The sequence below is a fragment of the Harmonia axyridis genome, chromosome 1 (genome assembly GCF_914767665.1).
Source record: "Harmonia axyridis chromosome 1, icHarAxyr1.1, whole genome shotgun sequence".
NCBI classification, from domain to species: Eukaryota; Metazoa; Arthropoda; class Insecta; order Coleoptera; family Coccinellidae; genus Harmonia; species Harmonia axyridis.
This window is the reverse complement of record NC_059501.1, coordinates 68597562-68617308: the sequence shown is the minus strand read 5'-3', so window position 1 is coordinate 68617308 and position 19747 is coordinate 68597562. Positions and strand designations below refer to the sequence as shown.

Here is a 19747-nt window from a genome sequence, read left to right as displayed (position 1 = left end):
GCAATTAATAGATACTATTAATTGCTCAAAAGCAGTTAAATAATGAATGAAAAATTCAGCGTAATGAATGAAAAACAGCGTGAGTTATCATAACTAACTACCATAACTCACTATAATAAATCGGAAAAGATGGATCTGTGCTTCTATAATTCTGTGCTTCCATTCGATTGGCCGAAAGGAAGTATTCCATTATTGTTATTGAGGGAAGAAATGTCACTTCCATAATTTTCGTTTAATTTTTGGAGTTTGTCAATTAAGTTCTTTCTCTATTCTTGTATTTTAGTATTTATTGTAATAGTCGTAGATAAAGTATAGTATTCAACTTGCGGTAATGGTCATAACTCACTTGATGAATTACAGCACTCGCCTGCGGCTCGTGCTGCGAACTTCATCTGCGTGAGTTATGACCTACATTACCGCTCGTTGAATAATATACTATTTCTTATTTGAAAAAGTTGGAGAAATGACATTTTGTGGGCATCTCTAACTAATGAAATTGTGCAAACAAAATGTAACAGTTACTTACTAGAGTTTTGCAATTCTCTTTACAGAAGATCTTTCCGTGAACAATGTTGTATTTTATTTTTCATTAGAAAATTATTGCTTTTACGGACACAACGCAGGAGCCGAAAGTTTTGCAATGAATTTGTCTTTTCAATACCTATTATTGAATTTGGAAATTTTGAATCGTTAAAAAGTACTGTTGAGAATGGGAGAGGGTTTCCATATTTGACCCTTTCAAACGATCTCAACATATTTGGAACGAATGTCCATAGGTAGCCTTTTCATTAGTAAAATATGCCCACAACATGATATTCTTTCAACTCTCATTCAACTCAATGACGTGTCAATATTTGCCCAGAGGGGGGAGAGACAATAATAATGTACAGTGTTGCCAGATCGATTGAATGATCCAACTTTATTCGAAAGGAAGTACTTTACGAGTCTTTCTATAAATCTTCACAAAATTAGAGTTGTGCCTATTTTGTAATGAGTATTTGTAGGATTTTTTTTCAGAATATTTTGAAATACATCTGTGCTTTGTAGGGATAGCATATAACCAATTGTTCTGTAGAAAAAATAATTAATCGAAATTATTTTTTTTTTCATTCGCAAATTAGAAATATTGGCATACTACAATGTAGATTATTGTTTAAAAAATTGAGTGAAAACTCCATAAAAATCGCCGATTGGTAGGAAATATATCTCTAATTTAATTCAAAACTAAGCAGTCACGTGGGGTGTTTCCTTTTGAGGCTTTTGAAGTTCAGTTAACACAAGAACTCAAGCGGATTGATCGCCAGCAACATTGTATCTTTGTTGATTGGGGTCCTTGAAATGCATCAAAATTATCCTGATTTTCATAGAAAAATCATCGTTAGTAACGAGGCCCATTTGCAACTCAGAGTCTGCTTTAATAAGCAGAATTCTACCTACCATTTGGTTATGATCGTTATTGGAAGATATTGATTTGGCGACGTTTTATGTCAACAAGACTGCTCAAGGTGCCACACAATGAATGAAGCAATCGAAAAAAAATTCTGACCGAGTTATTTCTTGAAGTCATGGCCACTGCCACCGAGATCTTGTGATTTAAAATCTTAAGACTTTTTCTAAGGGGCCCTATAAAAAAATTATGGAAACACCTTCAAATAGCAATCTAGTGCCGTATTATTTAACTATTACTATTAATGTATCATATATCGCACTATGTATATCGAAAGTTTTGATTATATGTTTGCTAAAACCAAATACTTAGTACCTACTCATTGAATACCGTTATCTATGTAGAATTCAGTGAGAATCTTGTAGTCTAAAGTGTACAATATTCACAGTATTTGTTCCGTTTCAGAGAATGCGAGGCAAATCTGCGAGCCATTACAATTTCTGCATCTAATTGGCTAGATGACATATTGAGATTTGTAGTAACAATCTCAATAATTTCTTTTGTATCATTAACTTGGTTGTTTTTTTTTAATATTTTCATGAGCTTGGCTTTTTGATAGAACCGAGCACAGCTAACGTATCTATCAATCGTTTGAATTTCGGTTTATTACTTTCCAGGTAAAGATGGAAATATGCACCTATTGTTGCCTCAATATTTTCATCCGCTAATATAAAACATTTTAACGTAATTGTCGCATATTCCCATAATGCTACTAATAATTATTACATGGAATTCTAGTAACCGACAGGTATTCGAAACAAAGATCAAACCATAGAGATTTATGAGTTTCATAAAATATTCAACCGCAAAATAATAATTACCTACGCCATGAGTACGTGATATGTTATTCATGTATGATTTCGAAAATCAGCCTAATTACATATTATGTAATAATTCAAATCTATCACAAAAACTACATTTTTCCTGATATCTGAATGAATATGACAAACTCTTTTTTCCGTTGAAAAAACACAAAATTATGTAACAGCTCAGCCAAGGAACCCCTTGGGTCAAAAGTTAGAGACGTGTCTATTAAATATTTATATTTCAACAACGTAGCAAAACAAAAACGAACCCCAAGTTACAATTTTGGCCAACGACTTGAAAACAAAAAAGGATAGGGGAATGCAGTTAACGTCAACGTCATTCTAAGTTTCGCTCAAAAAAAAAAAAACTCAATGTTGCAGTCATTTGCCTCAATCTCTTAAGGAAAATAATGGCGTCCAAATGTTTATTCTCACTTCCATGGGCGCCCGCAGAAATTTTTCTCAGGGGGGGCAAAATGAAAATTATTGAAAAACGATAAGGTGTCCATGATTGTCATTGAAAACCGGAAAATTGTTGAGAATCCATTACTTTCCTTTTTTCCATGCCCTTCAGATTGAGAAAGTAATTTTGAGGGTGTTGTGCTGAAAAATGAGGCAATCAAAATCTCATGGGGGGCCATGGCATCAACAAGTTTTTGAAAGAAACGATGGTATTTATTCTTTATTTCCTTATTTTTCAACTACCAGTGGCACATTACAAACAAATTTAACTAAAACACACTGTGTTTAAGCGTTTGCGGGACCATTTTCATGACACTGTTTTTTTTTCGCTATCCGTAACCCCTTCTTCGTTCGTACCTTACTTTCTAAGATTCGCCAAATTGTAGCCAACATGCTTAACTTAGGTAAAATTTCAATATTTTATGTTTATGTGCAATACGCAATTTTATAAATTTTTATGATGATTCTCACGTTACATATCACCTTATTTTTCCTCAGTTCAGTCAAGTTTTTCGAAGTCAAGCACTTAATGAATAAATACTTGACTTGACATTAAAAAACTACAACTCGATTTGAAGTCAAGCCTTGAATCCCTAAATATTTTTTTTAATCCGATTTCTCTTTTTCATTATTGAAATAAATGAAGCGAGTTCACGAACTGGTAGGATCAATATCGAACAATTTTCAAATACATTTCAACACAGGCAGCATATGTAAATGTTTAGCTTTTCCAGTGATGAAATATTTATTCAATTTCATATTTTAATTACTATCCATCATTATTTCCAATTATTTAATGGAATATATTCAGCGGGATTGTAGAATTATGATTTTATATTTGTTCAAATCTATATTTACATCTCATTCAGAAAAAGCCAGTAATGTAAATTTATTTACATTTGGTGTTCTATCATCCTATAATTTAGTAACTCAATAATATTGAGCACTCGTTCCCCGAACAGATCGCTCTTTCTTCGAATTTTGATCTATTCAAAATGTGAAATCTGAAGAAATTACTGTTTATTGGAACAATTGTTATTTATTCTACACTGTGTCCGTAAAGTATGGAACAAATTCATTTTTAGCTGAACAGACCATTTTAAGAATTAATCCTGAAACACGTCGATTTTTGATTCTAATTTACCGTATTTTAAAATAATAATCTAATATACAGGGTGAATGACTTTCGATTAATGACGTCACCGTAATTTTTTTTAAATGGGACAACCCCATTTTGTCTCAATTTTCCGATTACTCTAGCTGGGTTGATTCCAAAAATGTATCACATGTTGAATCCAGTTGGTACAGGGTGGACAAAAATACAATAGTTTCGTGTGTGCTCATAAAGTAACATCCTTTATTAGTTAAATTAACAATATTATCAAAAATACTTATAGTGTCAAGCGGCAATTGGTTTGAATGTAACACTCTGTAGTTTGTTACATTTTTAGATTAATAAAAATGTATAAAAATTAGAAATAATTTCTTTCATATTCTGTCTGCTGTGCCACAAGTACCAAACATGTTTGGAAACAGCTCATTTTTATTAATCTAAAAATGTAAAAAATTACAGGGTGTTACATTCAAACCAATAGCCGCTAGACAATAAGTATTTTTTATAATATTGTTAATTTAACTAATAAAGAATGTTACGCGTTACTTTATGAGCACACAAAATTATTGTATTTTTGTCCACCCTGTACCAATTGGAATCAACATGTGATACATTTTTGGAATCAGCTCAGCTAGAGTAATCGGAAAATTGAGACAAAATGGGGAAGGCGAAAGTAATTCACCCTGTATATTAGGTTATTATTTCAAAATACGGTAAATTAAAATGAAAAATCGACGTGTTTCAGGATTATTTCTTGAAATGTTTAGCTAAAAATAAATTTGTTCCATACTTTACGGATAAGGAATAGGATAAGGAACAGTGGAGAGGGTCAATGCGATATGATATCAAAATACGCGTCCCGACTAGATCGAACCATCGAAACAAAAGATAATTACGTCTGGTAGCAGATTTTGGCGGAAATTGAAGTATTCTCTGTCACGTTTTTTATTCTGCTTTTCGCGAGAAATCGGATCCTTTTGGAAATTAAGAGATGGACCGAGATGCAGCCGTGAGATCGTGATTGCAATACTGAGTTTTTTCCCGTTCTATTAAGGACCGAGGTCCTTTGCTCTTTCCGGAATGGCGGTCTCTTTCAGAAGGGAGGGAAAAAGTTTGATGGAAAAAGAGAGTAAATAGTTTTTCTGATGAAGAAGACTTCGATATTGGAAATCTGGTTCCATACAAGTTGATGAATAGACATCAGTTAATATAGAAATTATTAGTGAAAATTAAGGACATCACTAACGTGATATTAGGAGCTTCTGAGCGCTCATGCCCTCTCGAAGACCGTATTCAGTTTTGTGGCCCCCATGAGTGCAATAAATGAGCGCTTAAAAGCTCTAGACTCCACCTCGGTGCTTTTCTCATTTCATTCCTTATTTCACTTGAGTTTTTTATATCAACGCACAAATTTAACTCGGCGGATCTGTTAAAATGACAGAATACAAATAAGAAAACGCCAACGTTACTATGTATGAATTCATTGTATAATTCACTCGAATTATGAACTAAACGGATTTTCTTTTGAATAATGATTGACTCACCCCGTATCTAACAATAATTTTTATTTAGAATCAGTCTGAAATTATTACCTTATGAGTAAGCAATATTTGTCGCGCAAAAGTGTTTCATTCAAGATGTTTTTCTTCGAGAGATGTTTCTTTGAAGAAATGTCATTATCCTACTTCGACAATCTATGTCTCAAAAACTAGTCATAGCATTCAGTTGGACTCAAAGACTTTTCTGTTCAGTAGGTCATATTCTACAAAATACGAAAAAATCAGAAAAATTTACCGGTGACCATTTTTCCATTAGGCCTTTGGAAAGAAACTTAAAATTCATGGAAATATTAAGTACTGAGAAGTCCTCTTTCCATATTCTTACCTATTTTCTCACATATCTTAAGAGATTGTATTTTTTTTGAGTTCATATGCACTGCCTAACTCTCATAACACTGTAATAATAATAATACTTCTTGAATTTTCTATGGATTTGGTGTTGCGATCAGCTTGAATTTTCTACGGCCCTGGTTAAGCGATCAACATAAAATTTTTCATGTAATTCGATAGGTATCCACATTCAAATTTCGATCTTGATCGAATCTGCACTTTCGAAATTAGGAGGAAAGAGGCAAATTTCGAACAGCCATATTCCTAAACTTCCTAAACAGATTTTGACCATTAAGGTCAAACTCAACCGTGGCATTCGAGATACAAACAATGATCCAACAATGAAAATTTAAAATTCCTAGGTCCCTCCGATTTAGAGTATCCGTTCGTGCCAGCTGGCCAAATGAACTGAATAAATTTTTTTCACGTTATCACTATTAAAGAGTGATATTCCCGGCTCAAAATTCGGAAATTACTGATATTGTGGCGCAATGATCATAAACATTGCTCCAGTAGATCTTCAGTTATCAATTATGTAAATAACCAGATATTGTTGCATATACAAGAAATGCAAGAGTGCACTTTGTGCACTGACCTTACCTGAATAATTTCACATTGATTCACAGTTATTGCTCGTTTCATTGTTATTATTCACACCCTTATATTATCATAAATCTGAATATTTATCATTAATTCGATATTAAAAAATTCAAGGAATTCACTCACCTTCAGTCCTCAAGCTTCTGATCTGAGTCTCCAACGGTCGAAAAGCATTCAAAGGTATATTCTCCAGGTAATTCCTGCTCAAATCCAACGTTCTCAACTTTTTCAGCGGTTTGAAAGCATCGCTGGAGACCATCGATATCCAGTTACCGAAAAGGTACAGCTCGTTCAAATTCTCCAGGTTTTGAAAAGTTGCCTTAACTATTCGCGCCACTTGATTGAACGATATATCCAGAATCTGAAGCGAGCGCAGATCGTTAGGGAATTCTTCTAATTCCTTCAGTCTGTTGTGGGTCAAATTCAGGATCCGGAGGTGATTCAGACCCTGTAGACGCTCCTGCGGCAACAGTTCGAGTTCGTTTATACCCAGATCTAATGTTTGTAAATGAGGTAAGCTCCCGAAGGCCCCGGGGGATATCCTGGATATTCTGTTCTGGCTGAGGTAGACATGCAACAGCGCAGGGAACGTTTCGAAGTCCTTACTGGTAACGATAGTGAGGTTGGTTGAACTAATGTGGATTTCTTCTAAGGAAGGATAGCGATGAGACGATGCCAGATCGTGGATTCTAATCAGGGGATTACCGGTCAGATTCAACCACCGCAGACCCGGCAACGTGTTCTCAGACAACGCTGAGGTGGGGATTTGTCTGAACTTGTTGCACGACAAGTCCATTCTTCGTAAATGCGGGGAGTGTAGGAAGAAATTCGCAGGCAGGGCAACCAGTAAGTTATCGCTCAAATCCACGGACAATAACTGAGTCAAATTAGCCGAGGCGAAACCAGACAACGACGATATCATGTTACCTTTCAAATCAAGATCTTTCAGATTCGGTAATCCGTTCAGCCTGGATATCTCGATGTTGCTCATCCTATTGAACGAGAAGGATAACGTTTCCATTGTGGAGATATTGAGAAGCGCCTTATACGGGAGTTCCTTAAATAGGTTCCCGATCAGTCTCAGCTCCTTCAATACGTTCAGGCTTAGGAATATCGAGTGCTTCATCTCTTCCAGCAAATTGTGACTCAGATCGATTCTGAGCAGATTTTTGTTTTTCGAGAAGATCCCGTCCGGTAATTTCAATATCCCGCATTTGTCCAGATGGAGAATCTGCAGGGAAGGAAGTCCGCTCAGCGCGTTTCCGGTCAAATCGCTGAAGTTATTGTTGGAAAGTTGGAGAACCCTAAGTCCAGGTATGTCTAAATGTTGCAGATCTCTCGACGTCAACTGGTTTTCCACCAGATTAAGTTCGTTCAGATTGTTCAGTCCCTTGAAGGCTCCGGGTTCGATCTTGGATAATGAGCAGTTTCTGAGATTAAGCACCCTAATCGGCAACCCTTCCTGAAGGACGGAGTTATGAACGACAATCAAAGTGTTGAAAGATAAATCTAATATCCTCAACTTCTTCAAGTTGGTCAAGGCCTTAGGCTCGATGTTCCTGATCAAGTTGTGGGATAAGTTGAGTTCCTCCAGATCGTGCAACTCCGCGAAAGTCTTCGTCGTTATCTCCGTGAGGAGATTCATACTGAGGTCGAGGAACTGCAAGGCTTGCATGGGCTCGAACGCGTGTTCTTCGATGTAAGAGATGCTGTTGTTCGTCAGGTAGACCCTCTCGATCAGTAGGAGGTCGCTGAATAGGGATCGATCCAGTCTTTTCAGTCTGTTATGACCGAGCCACATTATGAGCACGCTCGATTGGCCCCTCAAGGAATCGTTGTGAAGCGATGTTATGCTATTGGAGTCCAGCTGGATGGAGACCAGAGACGAAGATTCGTGCATGAAAACGTCGTCCAATTCGGAGATAACGTTACCCTGGAAAATAACAGTTGAGTTAATTGGCAATCTGATAGCTGCGGTCCCGGCAACGTCGAAACGACGTGTCTAGCCGTTTACGTTTTGATATGGAGCCCCGTTGCTCTCGCAGATTGTTGATAAGGGAACCCGAGATGTTTTCGCTGGTGCATAACCTGAATTACCGTGTTGATTCGAGGGTGGTATATACGATATAGATGTCGTTATGTGATTTGATGTCTGGATATACTGTGTGTGACATTGATGAGGGAACAGCAACATACAGGGTGATTCACCGCAATGGCCTTTTAGATGTTTACGGAAAACTAGTGATAATTTTGTTCTGAAATTTTGTATATTGGAGTTTGAGACAATAATCTTTCTCCCTAAAATAGCCATCCCAGCAATATACCATACCTTAGGTAAGAACACAATGGTTCATGGAATTCTTATGAAAAAAATTGTGGACTCACATTTTTTTGAATATATCTGCAGAAAAATTTGTTTTCGAGAAAACCTTTTTTATTTTCGATTCTGCAAATACCTAGCACTGAAAGACTGTTTCCCGTTTGGACCGAAAATTTACAGGGAGTTTATCTGAAGATCATGAACTTAGACAACTCAAATTCATCAAAACTCAAGATTTTCAAATCAGGACCTATGAGTTCTAGAGGAAGAACTTCAAATGAAAAAAATCCGAAATTCCTAAGTGCGTGGAGTAGTCTATGAGCGAGTCTGCGACAGAAAACACAGAAAAAACTAGAATTCATAGATTTGACATTTCAATTGAAAGGTGGAATTTAGCCATCGAAACATTTCTGTGTTTTACGGAAATCACAGATTACTCCACACAGTAAGAAAGTCTGGTTTTTCCTCATTGAAAGTTCTTCCTCGATAACTATTAAAGTATCAATTTTAGGAATTGCTTAAGAAACTTCCTTTCCCTTATACGTAAAATTGACTGAAATAATACAAAAATATAGGTTCTAACCTCTAAGTTGAAAATATTGACTTTTGATGAATTTGAGTTATTCAAGTTCATGATCCTACGACAGAGACGAGGATAATAAGGAGAATACATGGAAAGACTTTACTGGACAGGGTGAGAAACGAGGAACTAAGGGAACGAAGCGGGATTCAAGACGTGGGAAAGTTTGTGAGGCAGAGGAGAAAATACTGGAATAAGCACATAGAAAGAATGTCGGACAACAGACTGGTGAAAGGAGCAAGGCAGAACAAACCCACGGGGAAGAGAACCCAGGGAAGACCACCGAAACGTTGGAAAGAATGCTGGACGTCTACGTCGGGAGACGCTGATTAATTATTAACAGGCAGACGCCTACCTTTATGAACTACCAGCTCATATAAGCAAGAAGAAGAAGAAAAAGAAGTTCATGATCTTCGGATAAACACCCTTTACATTTTTCGTCCAAACCGCAAACAGTTTTGAATTATTACGTATTTGCAGAATCGAAAATAAAATAGGTTTTCCGAAGAATCATTTTCTGCAGAAATATTCAAAAATATGTGAATCCCCTTAGCCCTTTTTTTCATAAAAATTCTATTAACTCATGAACCGTCGAATTTTAAAACCAGGTATCGCATATTGATGAAATTGACATAAAAAAAGTGTAAAATCTAGAGGTCATAATTTGAACATATTACAGTGATCTATTTGGCCAGAATTAGCTTCTGTTTTGTAACATTAGATGGCGCTGTAAGCTCAACAATACCGTATACTTTCATCCCTAATTTTATGACTTCCCTCTCTCTCAATGATTGGATCACGATACATTTGTCATATTGGAAAAAATGTAAAATAATTTCTCTTGTTAGGGAACCTCGTTCCCGATTATTCAATTTAAAATTAATAGTTTTGGTTAGGTTATGACCGTGCATGACCTTGACTTACTTTAACGTTTTTAGATCATGAATAATAAATTACTTACATGTGATGATAAATTCGTTACATCGTGTCACTTCGCTATATGCAAAAGTAAAGAAGTAAAGAACTAGTAGTCTGTTTCCGGCATAACCGGAAGTTGTAGAGATTTTAGGGTAAAACTTCATTTTCAAAAACGTCTAATAGGCCATTGCGGTGAATTACCCTGTATAATGGATACTTATTTGTCATTTTCTAAATTTATTTTTTTGAAATCCAACAATATATTATTTTTTCAAGGAAAACCACTATTCTGTTTGAATTTAAGAGATTTTTATTCGATCAACCATACAGGGTGACTGGTGACATAAGGGACAATAGTTCAGAAGAGCTAGAGAAACTCAAACTGAATGGCGAATAGGAGTTTGAATGCCTCCGTCGGATATAAATGGGTTTCAAATATACAGGGTAATTTCTTAGAAAATGGTGAAATAATTATCTAGTCCATTCGCGATAATGGATAATGAAAACTTTTGCTGATATTCAACATGATTATTAAGATGCCATATTATGTCCCTTCGAAAAAATTGAAAAGTTTCTGGCCTGTACTGAAATAATGTAATTTATCCTGCAAGGTGAACAATAACAACAAAAATTTTGTAAGATTCTCATGGTATATTGAGTGAGAAATATTTCAAAATTAATAAATATGTGTATTTTATAATTTCCAATTGTGAAATACTTTTTCTGAAATTGAGCTTCAATATTCTCAACTAAAATTGGAAAAGGTGTAGATTATTATGTGAAATTGGAGGATTTGAAGATTCCATGAACTGTGTTCACATTGAAAATATATCCAATATATGATGCCTCACAACTATAGTTAGCCATAGTTATACTATGGTTATTGCTATAACCACAACTGATGGAGATTCGAAACTTCAAAATATTCGAAATGCCCCCACCTCTTACCTCAATACCCTTTATGATTCACTTTCCATGTATTAATATGAAATAACCTTCGTCTGGAAGAGAATTTTTTTGTTATTTGTAAATTATTTTTCTTAGTTGGAACCAAATTGAAAAATTCAAATCAATGAAATCAGGACTGCCTTGCGACTGAGTAAACTCACTTCCACAACTAATCCATCGACATTCGTTCAAGTATTGACAAACTTGCGGAGATTAATGTGGTAATATTCAAATATAAATTATTGAAACATGAAAAATTATTGCGAAAATTAAAATCCAGAATCATAATATTTTGAGATCTAGGATATGCAATTCAGAAATTGAACATTGTCAATCAATCATCTTGTATGGTACTTTGAAATTTTCCGTATGGATGAACATTTCAGAATTCAACGCTGAAGGAGGAAGCACTTCATGTGAATACGTACTCTACAAAAATTGATGATTTGCAATATCAAACAACTTAGCAGTTATTGGAAATCACAGAATAGCCGATTCTGAGAAGAAACCATTTCGACAATATTTTCCATGTAGTTTCCTTGAACTCAAAAGATTTCTTCAGTATTGAATGAATGTACAGGGCGGTTCACAATGAAGTCCCGTATTTGCGAGGCTTATAACTTTTGATTTTTTGATTTTTTTTTTTTGATTTTTTCTTATATCCTGTAATTGCTGCTGTTGGTTTTCTTTTCATATTTCTCTAAAAGGGAATTTTTTTGTTCAATACTCATAAAAAAAATTTCATGATTCATTTCTTTTTCAAAATATTAACTTCTTTCATGGATTCTCTTGAAGAGCTGTAGTTGTGGATTATTGTTTATTTTTTCCCGTGAAGTGCATAATCCTAAATTCATCTCTCAATTTCGAGTCTTTTGGGCCGAGCACCAAATTAAATTTCTGCACTAAGTAAATTCTTTGTAACATTAATTCAGAAAACATATTTCCTATGCATCAACAGAGTCGAAGTATTCTTATATAGGGTGAACATTTCCAACGGAACATATCCAATTTTTGTCAATATATGTTGGAATTTTTTCTATTCTATTCATAATGGTATGAGTTTTCAGTTTTGATTGAAAAATAATAACCCAGAGAGAAGTTGAAATATATTCTCAACATATACAGTTTACTAATCCTGTATCTTTGGTTGCCCTCTATAAAAATGTTCATGTGACTATGACTCCTAACAAAATTCGAATCTTTCATTTTCGATTTGAGTAACGCCTCCCCTCAACATCATCCATCCCTACTCAACAACTCAAATTATGCACGTTTAATGAAACTCGATTTCAGAGGACACGTTCTGTTCGAGGTAGCTCTAAATTCAAACGCTACATTGTACTTAATGCAATCTCCGACCCACTTCCCAACGAATAAAGTCAAAGCCACTATTCCAACACGCTATAAAGGAGGTTACTTTCCACCTTCATCTTACCGCCGTAATAAAATCATGTCCCAACTCCTTACCTGCAAGTTTACGTGTTGCAAACTTTGCAACGTCCTGAAAGCGCCCGTCTCTATCGCGGCGATCCTATTATTCTGCAAATGCAATTCCAGCAGGGCCGGCAGAGGATCGAACACCCCCCTGGAGACGTGACGCATTTTATTGTTATGTAGACGGATCTCCTTCAGGTTCGACGTCTTCTCGAATGTGCCCGGCTCCAGATCGCTGATCCAGTTGCTGTCCAAACTCAGCGAAGTCAAATTGCGATTCTCCCTGAACAAATCGCTCGGGATGTAGGGAACAAAGTTCGAGCTCAAATGGAGCTGGGATAAATTGAACAGGGTACGCAGCGATTCCGAGTCTATCCTCCTGATGGCGTTCTGTTGGAGGTAGATCACGGAGAGATTGGAGGAGTCGGTGAAGGCGTCCGATGGGATCTCCAGAATGTTGTTCTCGGACAGAAACAGCTCTTTCAGTTCGGGTAGATAGGCGAACACCCCGCTGATGTGATGCACGTGGTTGTGGCTGAGGTCGACGCTCCTCAGCTTCTTGTTGTATTTAAAGGTCGTCGCCTCGAGGAACACTACCTTATTGTGGCTCAGATCTAGCGATTCCAAGTTGGTCAGCGAGACGAAAGCGTCGGGATGAACGAGTTCTATCACGTTATAATACAACGACAACGTTCTGATGGACGGACAGGGTCTGAAGTAGTTCTCCGTTAACTTCTCGAAATTGTTGGAGCTGAGATCTAGGAAAACTAACGAGTTTAAGCGGGAGTAACCGTCATCCGGCAACGTTTTTATTTCGTTCCAGGCGAGCCGCAGCAGCTTCAAGCGATCCAGCCTCCGTAAAGCCAACATCGGAAAAGTTTGTATCTTGTTCTCCGCCATGTCTAACTCTGACAGATAACTTTCCAAGCCGGCGAAGGCGTATTCGGAAACTTTCTGGACCTGGTTGCCTTTAATATTCAACTTGACTAAGTGCAAACCGTGGAAACTATAGCTGGGAAGGTCTGTGATTTCGTTGGATTCCAGATTCAGAGCGATGAGTTTCGACAACCCCTTGAAGGATTTCTCGGGTATCTCTTTCAACCTTCCGGATACTATACTTAGAGACTCCAGGTCTTTTCTCAGCGACGCCAAACTGTCATCGTTCAATTCCGTTAGTTGGGACTGAGAAATTTGCAGGTGCTTCACTATGGTGTTGTTAGGGAAGAAGCTGGACGTTAACTTCGTTAAGGACTTATCTAGCTCGTATATGCTGAGAGACTGTATGGGACCCTCTATGATCTGCAGGACCGATCTCAGGGAGTTCACTGTGGCTGCAGGACACTCTAGGAAGATGCCATCCTCGAATTGGAAGCAGGGACAGGATGGGTTGGCTGCCAAGCTGGGGCATTGGGAGTTGTCAGCCGTGAACGACGCGAGGGTGAACAGGCCCAAGAGGCATCCGAAAAGTGTTGTCCTGGTGCCATGAAGCACCATCATGACATCTTCACTGACATTATGGCTGTGGTTGCCTCTCTGTCATCTGGAACAAAGAAAATTATTATTAAAATGTGGTTGAACCGAATGACTAAAACAAAATCTTTACGTTTAGAAACGCAAAGTGTAGTGTCTTTTACCGCTTTCAGAAGTTCCATTGGTTTAATAGAATTTTCTTTCCTGTGGTATTATAGGGATAAGTGTACTTGAACCATGTACTGTCCTTTGAAATTACCCCTATGAAGAATATGGCAAAATTATTTTACTTGAATCTATTCCTACAATGTTCTGACTCATTGAAGCATTTTTTATGAAGAGCTGATATAGGAAAAAATAGGAGATTTTTCTGAAAAATATGTAGAAAACACTTATGTGAAGTCAGGAGCTTTCGATTATTCATTCATTCATGCGCCCTTGGAGGCGACATTAATGTATGTATTTGTGGTTTCCAAGGGAGCAATTGGGACATGAATGAACAGGTGCTTGGAAGCACCTGATTATGCGTTAGTACTTTCTTCATTTTTTTCGATATTCTGCTGAAGTTCTGATGACGCTATCAACATGAAGTTTTACACGAAGCTTGAAATAATTATTTTATACAAACAAAAATTCCTAACCTAACCAGATCTACAGAGTGTTTTCAAATTAGACATGAACCTTGAAGGAGATGTAAGTATCACTCATTTGCTGTCGATAGGGCCATATTTATTGATAACTGAAAATAAACAGTTTCCGAGATATTTGACTTTCTGTGTTTAAAAAAAATCTCACCTTTCATTTTTTGTCAATTTTTTTTACGTTGACCAAGTTTGATTTAAATTTTGGAATATTATCTTCAGAGAAAGATATGATATGTATAAAAAGCAAAACTATGCTGTATTAGATGTTGAATAAGTATGCTTTAAAGTTGGTATATGAAGAAAATAATATCATAGTAAATTTGTAATATAGAGTTGCCTGCAATTTTCGAATCCCTCAATTTATGTATGACAAAATTATTCTGAAAACTTGCATATTTCTCCTTTATTACCTAGAAAAGTTTTCGTTAGAATGCAGGCACTAGTTTTCTTTCAGCATATTTTGATTTGAAAGTGAAAAGAAGCGAAGAAATTGAAGTCCAATGAATTTTATATTTCTTATTGCAATTAAAATCGAAATTTCAGTAGAGAATTAATTCATAAATTAGGTTTGAAATGACCTCCACTATTCCTCATTCAAGTATGTGCCCTCTTCCTTATTTCTTCAGTTGTTACTTTCCGCCTGAAATTAACTCTAATTCTTCTCGCTGCTTCGTCTATTCTAACGGTGTCCGGACTTCTCATTGGCTACAAAAGTAATCCAAAATTATAATCAAATTTGTTCGACGTAGAAAAAATTGACCAAAAATTAAGGTGAGAAATCTTTTGAAAATCACAAGAACTCAAATATCTCGAAAGCTGTTGATTTTTGGTTATCACTTAATATGGCTCAAACGGCAGTAAATGAGCCATACTAACACGTCCTCCAAGGTTCACGTCTAATTTGGAAACACCCTTTATAATTAAAATTTTTGTCTTATAATGCAATCTGTTACACAGAGCTTAAAATTGTTATTTCACATAAACACTGAAAATCTCAAATACCTACATCGTTTTCGTGATCACGAAAATGTTGTGTAATTTTTTTTCTTGACTTATCTAAGGTTATGTTACGCGGTTAATATCAAATTTTGCTCGGAGATTAAAATTAGTATTCTACCTAGGATTGCATATTTTCATCTAGATTAAATCTTGAAATTAATATAATTCCAAATCTGGAGAGCCCACTTTGAATAAGATTTATATTAACGAACGTTGTAATTGATTGATCAATGGAAAATTTGCCTAGTTACGGTTGTCATGCTGAATTGATTATGACAGACATGAAGCATAATACACTCGCGAGCAAGCAAATCGACTCAAGCCCTAAGTCTGCGTACAAACTCTATTTTTACGAAAAGTATACAAGGTATTTATGAAGACGATATATCATTTGAAAGCTCAATATGCAAGCTTTCATTTAACACTAATATTGATAAAAGAAATTAATTCTAACGGATCCATTGTCGCATAAATAGGACTTTGAGTAGATTTACTCACTACGCTACCGCTAACTGCCACCCCTATAAAAGCTTCCGTAACCGGTATACCTTATCAGTTGCTTATCACAAGTTGACAGGTACACATCTCCGTAAATTGCAATCATTGTTTCCACGAAACCATGGACACCACACCTGCAGAAGCCGCTCAAGTTGTTGCCTTGTTGGAACAAGGACTTAGCCAGCGAGTAGTCGCTGCCCAGCTTCGCTTGAGCCAGTCTGCTGTATCCCGGGTATACAGACGATTTCGGGAGACCGGTGCCTTCAATCGAAGACCAAGAACCAGCCGCCACCGGTGTACTTCTGATAGAGACGACTGTTTCATTGTCTCTACCTCGCTGCGAAATCGGCATCTGACTGGTGTTGATGTGCAACAACAACTCAGACGCGTTCGAGGCGTGGCTGTGAGCGAGTGGACAGTGAGAAGACGTTTGAAGGCAGCCAACCTGACTCCAAAAAGGGCTGCGACGGGGCCCAAATTGACTGCAGCCCACCGACAAGCGCGTCTTCAGTTTGCCAGAAAACACATCAATTGGACCATTGCCCAATGACAGTCGGTTCTGTTTACTGACGAGTGCAGAATGTGTTTGCATGGCAACGACAGGAGAGGCCGAGTCCACAGACGTCCAGGCGAGCGGTTTGCCCAATGTTGTTTTGCTGAAACGGTAGCATTTGGTGGTGGTTCCTGTATGTTGTGGGCCGGCATCTCTTTAAGGGGGAAAGACGGCCCTTGTTTTCGTGCTTGGGGGAGGCCGAGGGGGCGGCCTAACAGCGGATCGGTACATCGCCGATATTCTCCTGGATCACGTTGTTCCCTACGAAGGATTTGTAGGCGAGGACTTCATCTTAATGCAAGACAATGCTCGTTGTCATACGGCGCGCATTACTCAGCAGTTTTTAAATGAAGTCGGAATGCGCACAATGGAAAGCCTGCGTTCAGTCCAGACCTGAATCCGATCGAGAATTTATGGTACCAGCTGAAACGAAGAGTACGAGCCAGAGAATTGAAGACAGCTTTATTAGAAGAGTGGGACAACATTTCTCAAGAGGACGTCAAAAAGTTAATAAGATCAATGAAGAACCGACTTCGAGCTGTAATTAGGGCTAGGAGGGGAAACACTAAATATTAATTAATAAATTGTAATGTACTGTTTTCACAATTTTCTTTCATTTCTAAAATACCCAACAACAACAACCTCTCCCAAATTCCCTGTATTTCCTGCATTTATGTTCAGATATCATTGATTACAAAATTAATGAACGGATATTGATAATGACGATATCTCATTAAAGCTGAAGTTTCAAGCTTTCAAATGACATATTGTCTTTATAAATACCTTGTATACTTCTCGTAAAAACAGAGTATGTACGTAGAGTTAAGGCTTGAGTCGATTTGGTTGCTCGCGAGTGTAGTTGATAGTTATCATTGCTAGGTAACACCTTCCCTCCGGCAGACGGAAAAGTAATTCATCGTTGACATAGCAACACTTTACCGTCCGGCGGGAAAAAGAAGAATTTTTCGAAGATCTTGTCAGTCAAAGTATGATGTTGGAATTGTATGTTTGCAAAATATTTGTTATTTACAAGGCATACATTTCTTTTTACCGGATCACGGTCTCTATTCAAAATTCACTGTAAATTTGGTTAGGTTTATTCTACGTCGAAAATGTTTGGATGAATCTCTTCAGTCCTCTTCTATTTCATCAATAACTGCAATATCCTTTAAATCACCCAATAGCGACCTTGCATCATGCAAAACCCTTCGATCGATCCAACCCTTCTCACTCGAACAATAACCCTACTTGTCAGGACCCAACTCTTCCTTAGAAATTCCCACTTTTCAAACGCTCTCCAGGATTGAAGATCCCATCGATCAAAGACTCTTGGACGAACTGTACTCAACAAATTTGAAGGTATTCTACCCGACCTTCGGTCCCCAGCATCCTGAAGTATCTGCAAGTGCCAAATTGAATATTTCACAGAAACATCTGGAACTGAATATGAAACTGGAATTTATTGGGAGAATCTGGCAGGCCTGGAAGCCGGAACTGTGAACTTTCGCTGCTATAAAATATAAGGGATAGACGAACGGAACACTGACGTATTCAGGAATAATATGGAGCTCATGGGAAAAACAAACAATAACTTGAATCTGGAGGGGAGGTGCTCTAGAGATGGAATTGTTAGTTTACGACTGGTATTGCCGCTATGTTGCTCTGGTTTGGGTTTTTAGAGATCGTTTGGATACGTTGATGAATTGTTAGAGCGGTATTCTGTCCATGATTTGTGCACAATGATAGTATTTGAAAATGAGTTTGTTGGTAGAGTTACTTTTTATTTTGGTTTTGATTCACGTAAGTGGTGAAATCTTCCCTGTAGAGGGAATACGTAGGAAAAACACAGCAAATGTTACCATATGATTTTCATTAATATTCGAACCATTGGAATAGGAGGATTTATGGAATTGAAAATAATAGATTATGTACCGCGGGAGTGGAGTAGTATACAGGGTGATTCAAGAAGTCCGTTGGTTAGGATAATCCAAAGAAAGAAGATAAACACTTGAAATTTTATATTTAATGTTCGTTCGACTTCCAGTTTCACCAGAAATTAAAACAATTAACTTTTTTTTCTCAAACGTAATGGGGCCCACAGACGAGCAACTTAGCCTTCAACCAAGTAGCCAACTTCTCAAGTTGGCGACTAAGTTGCTCGTCTGTGAGCTAGTTGGTGGTTGGTATTCCAAGTTTCCAACTTGGTTAGCAACTAAGTTGCTCATCTGTGGGTCCCATTACACTCAGTTTTCTGGTTCATAATCGGATTATCCATTGAATTTTACATTGTTGTATCAGAATATTCGTCTGAAATCTGAAAAAATATTCGAATTTTCTCAAATAGGGCTTACAATGTTGATAACTCTAAAATTTTTTCATGGAACTTTTTAATTTCCTATTTTTTTTTTCAAAAAATATCTCAATGCTTCTTCTCTATTAATTTTGAATAGCATTTAACATACAGAGTGTTTAGATTTGAATGTCAACGTCAGCCATGATAAAAACCTCAAAATTCATTTTTTTCAAATGAGAAGTAATGTTTTTTGGTCAGGTGGAATCTACCTCAAAAAATAGTGTATAAGTGTTATACTACTGTTCCAAAATGCCCATTTCCTGAGATATAGGGCAAAATATCATTTTTTTTCCAAAGAATGGTATGATTCTCATTTCAATGAAGTTTTATTTATTCATCAGATATCATTGTGAATGGAATGCATTATGCCTTATAAATTGAGCAAATTTCTTTAGTTTTAAGGCTTACATAGGACTTAGTCCTCAGCCTTCATTTATATGTAATAATAATAATAATAAAAAATGTCAATCAATTGAATATCAATGAACAAGGGCTACCTAAAGACAATCAGCGTGATATGATTTGATGATGATGCAGTTATTCTAGCAGAAATTGAAGAAGAGTTACAAAAGCAACTGAATAAGTTCTATCAGATCAGCAAAAGAGACAACCATGTCTATTGAAGAAGAAACGAAATGCATAATATTTTTGAAGGAGCCTTTAAAAGTCATTATAGATAGAATAGTTGAACAAGTGATGAAGTTCCGTTACT

General features: G+C 36.7%; 1 protein-coding gene across 3 annotated transcripts in view; it reads right to left on the bottom strand.

Moving 5' to 3' along the window:
- The window catches only part of LOC123677403 (protein artichoke), a 294809-nt gene that overhangs the window by 17424 nt on the left and 257638 nt on the right, over positions 1-19747 (bottom strand). For all 3 annotated transcript variants that reach the window (XM_045613900.1, XM_045613907.1, XM_045613915.1), the window contains 2 exons: positions 12552-14058; positions 6445-8251 (listed from right to left, as the gene is read on the bottom strand). In XM_045613900.1, the coding sequence (XP_045469856.1) occupies positions 6445-8251; positions 12552-14015 (3271 nt within the window). In that variant the 5' untranslated portion in view covers positions 14016-14058. The remainder of the gene's footprint in view (positions 1-6444; positions 8252-12551; positions 14059-19747) is intronic.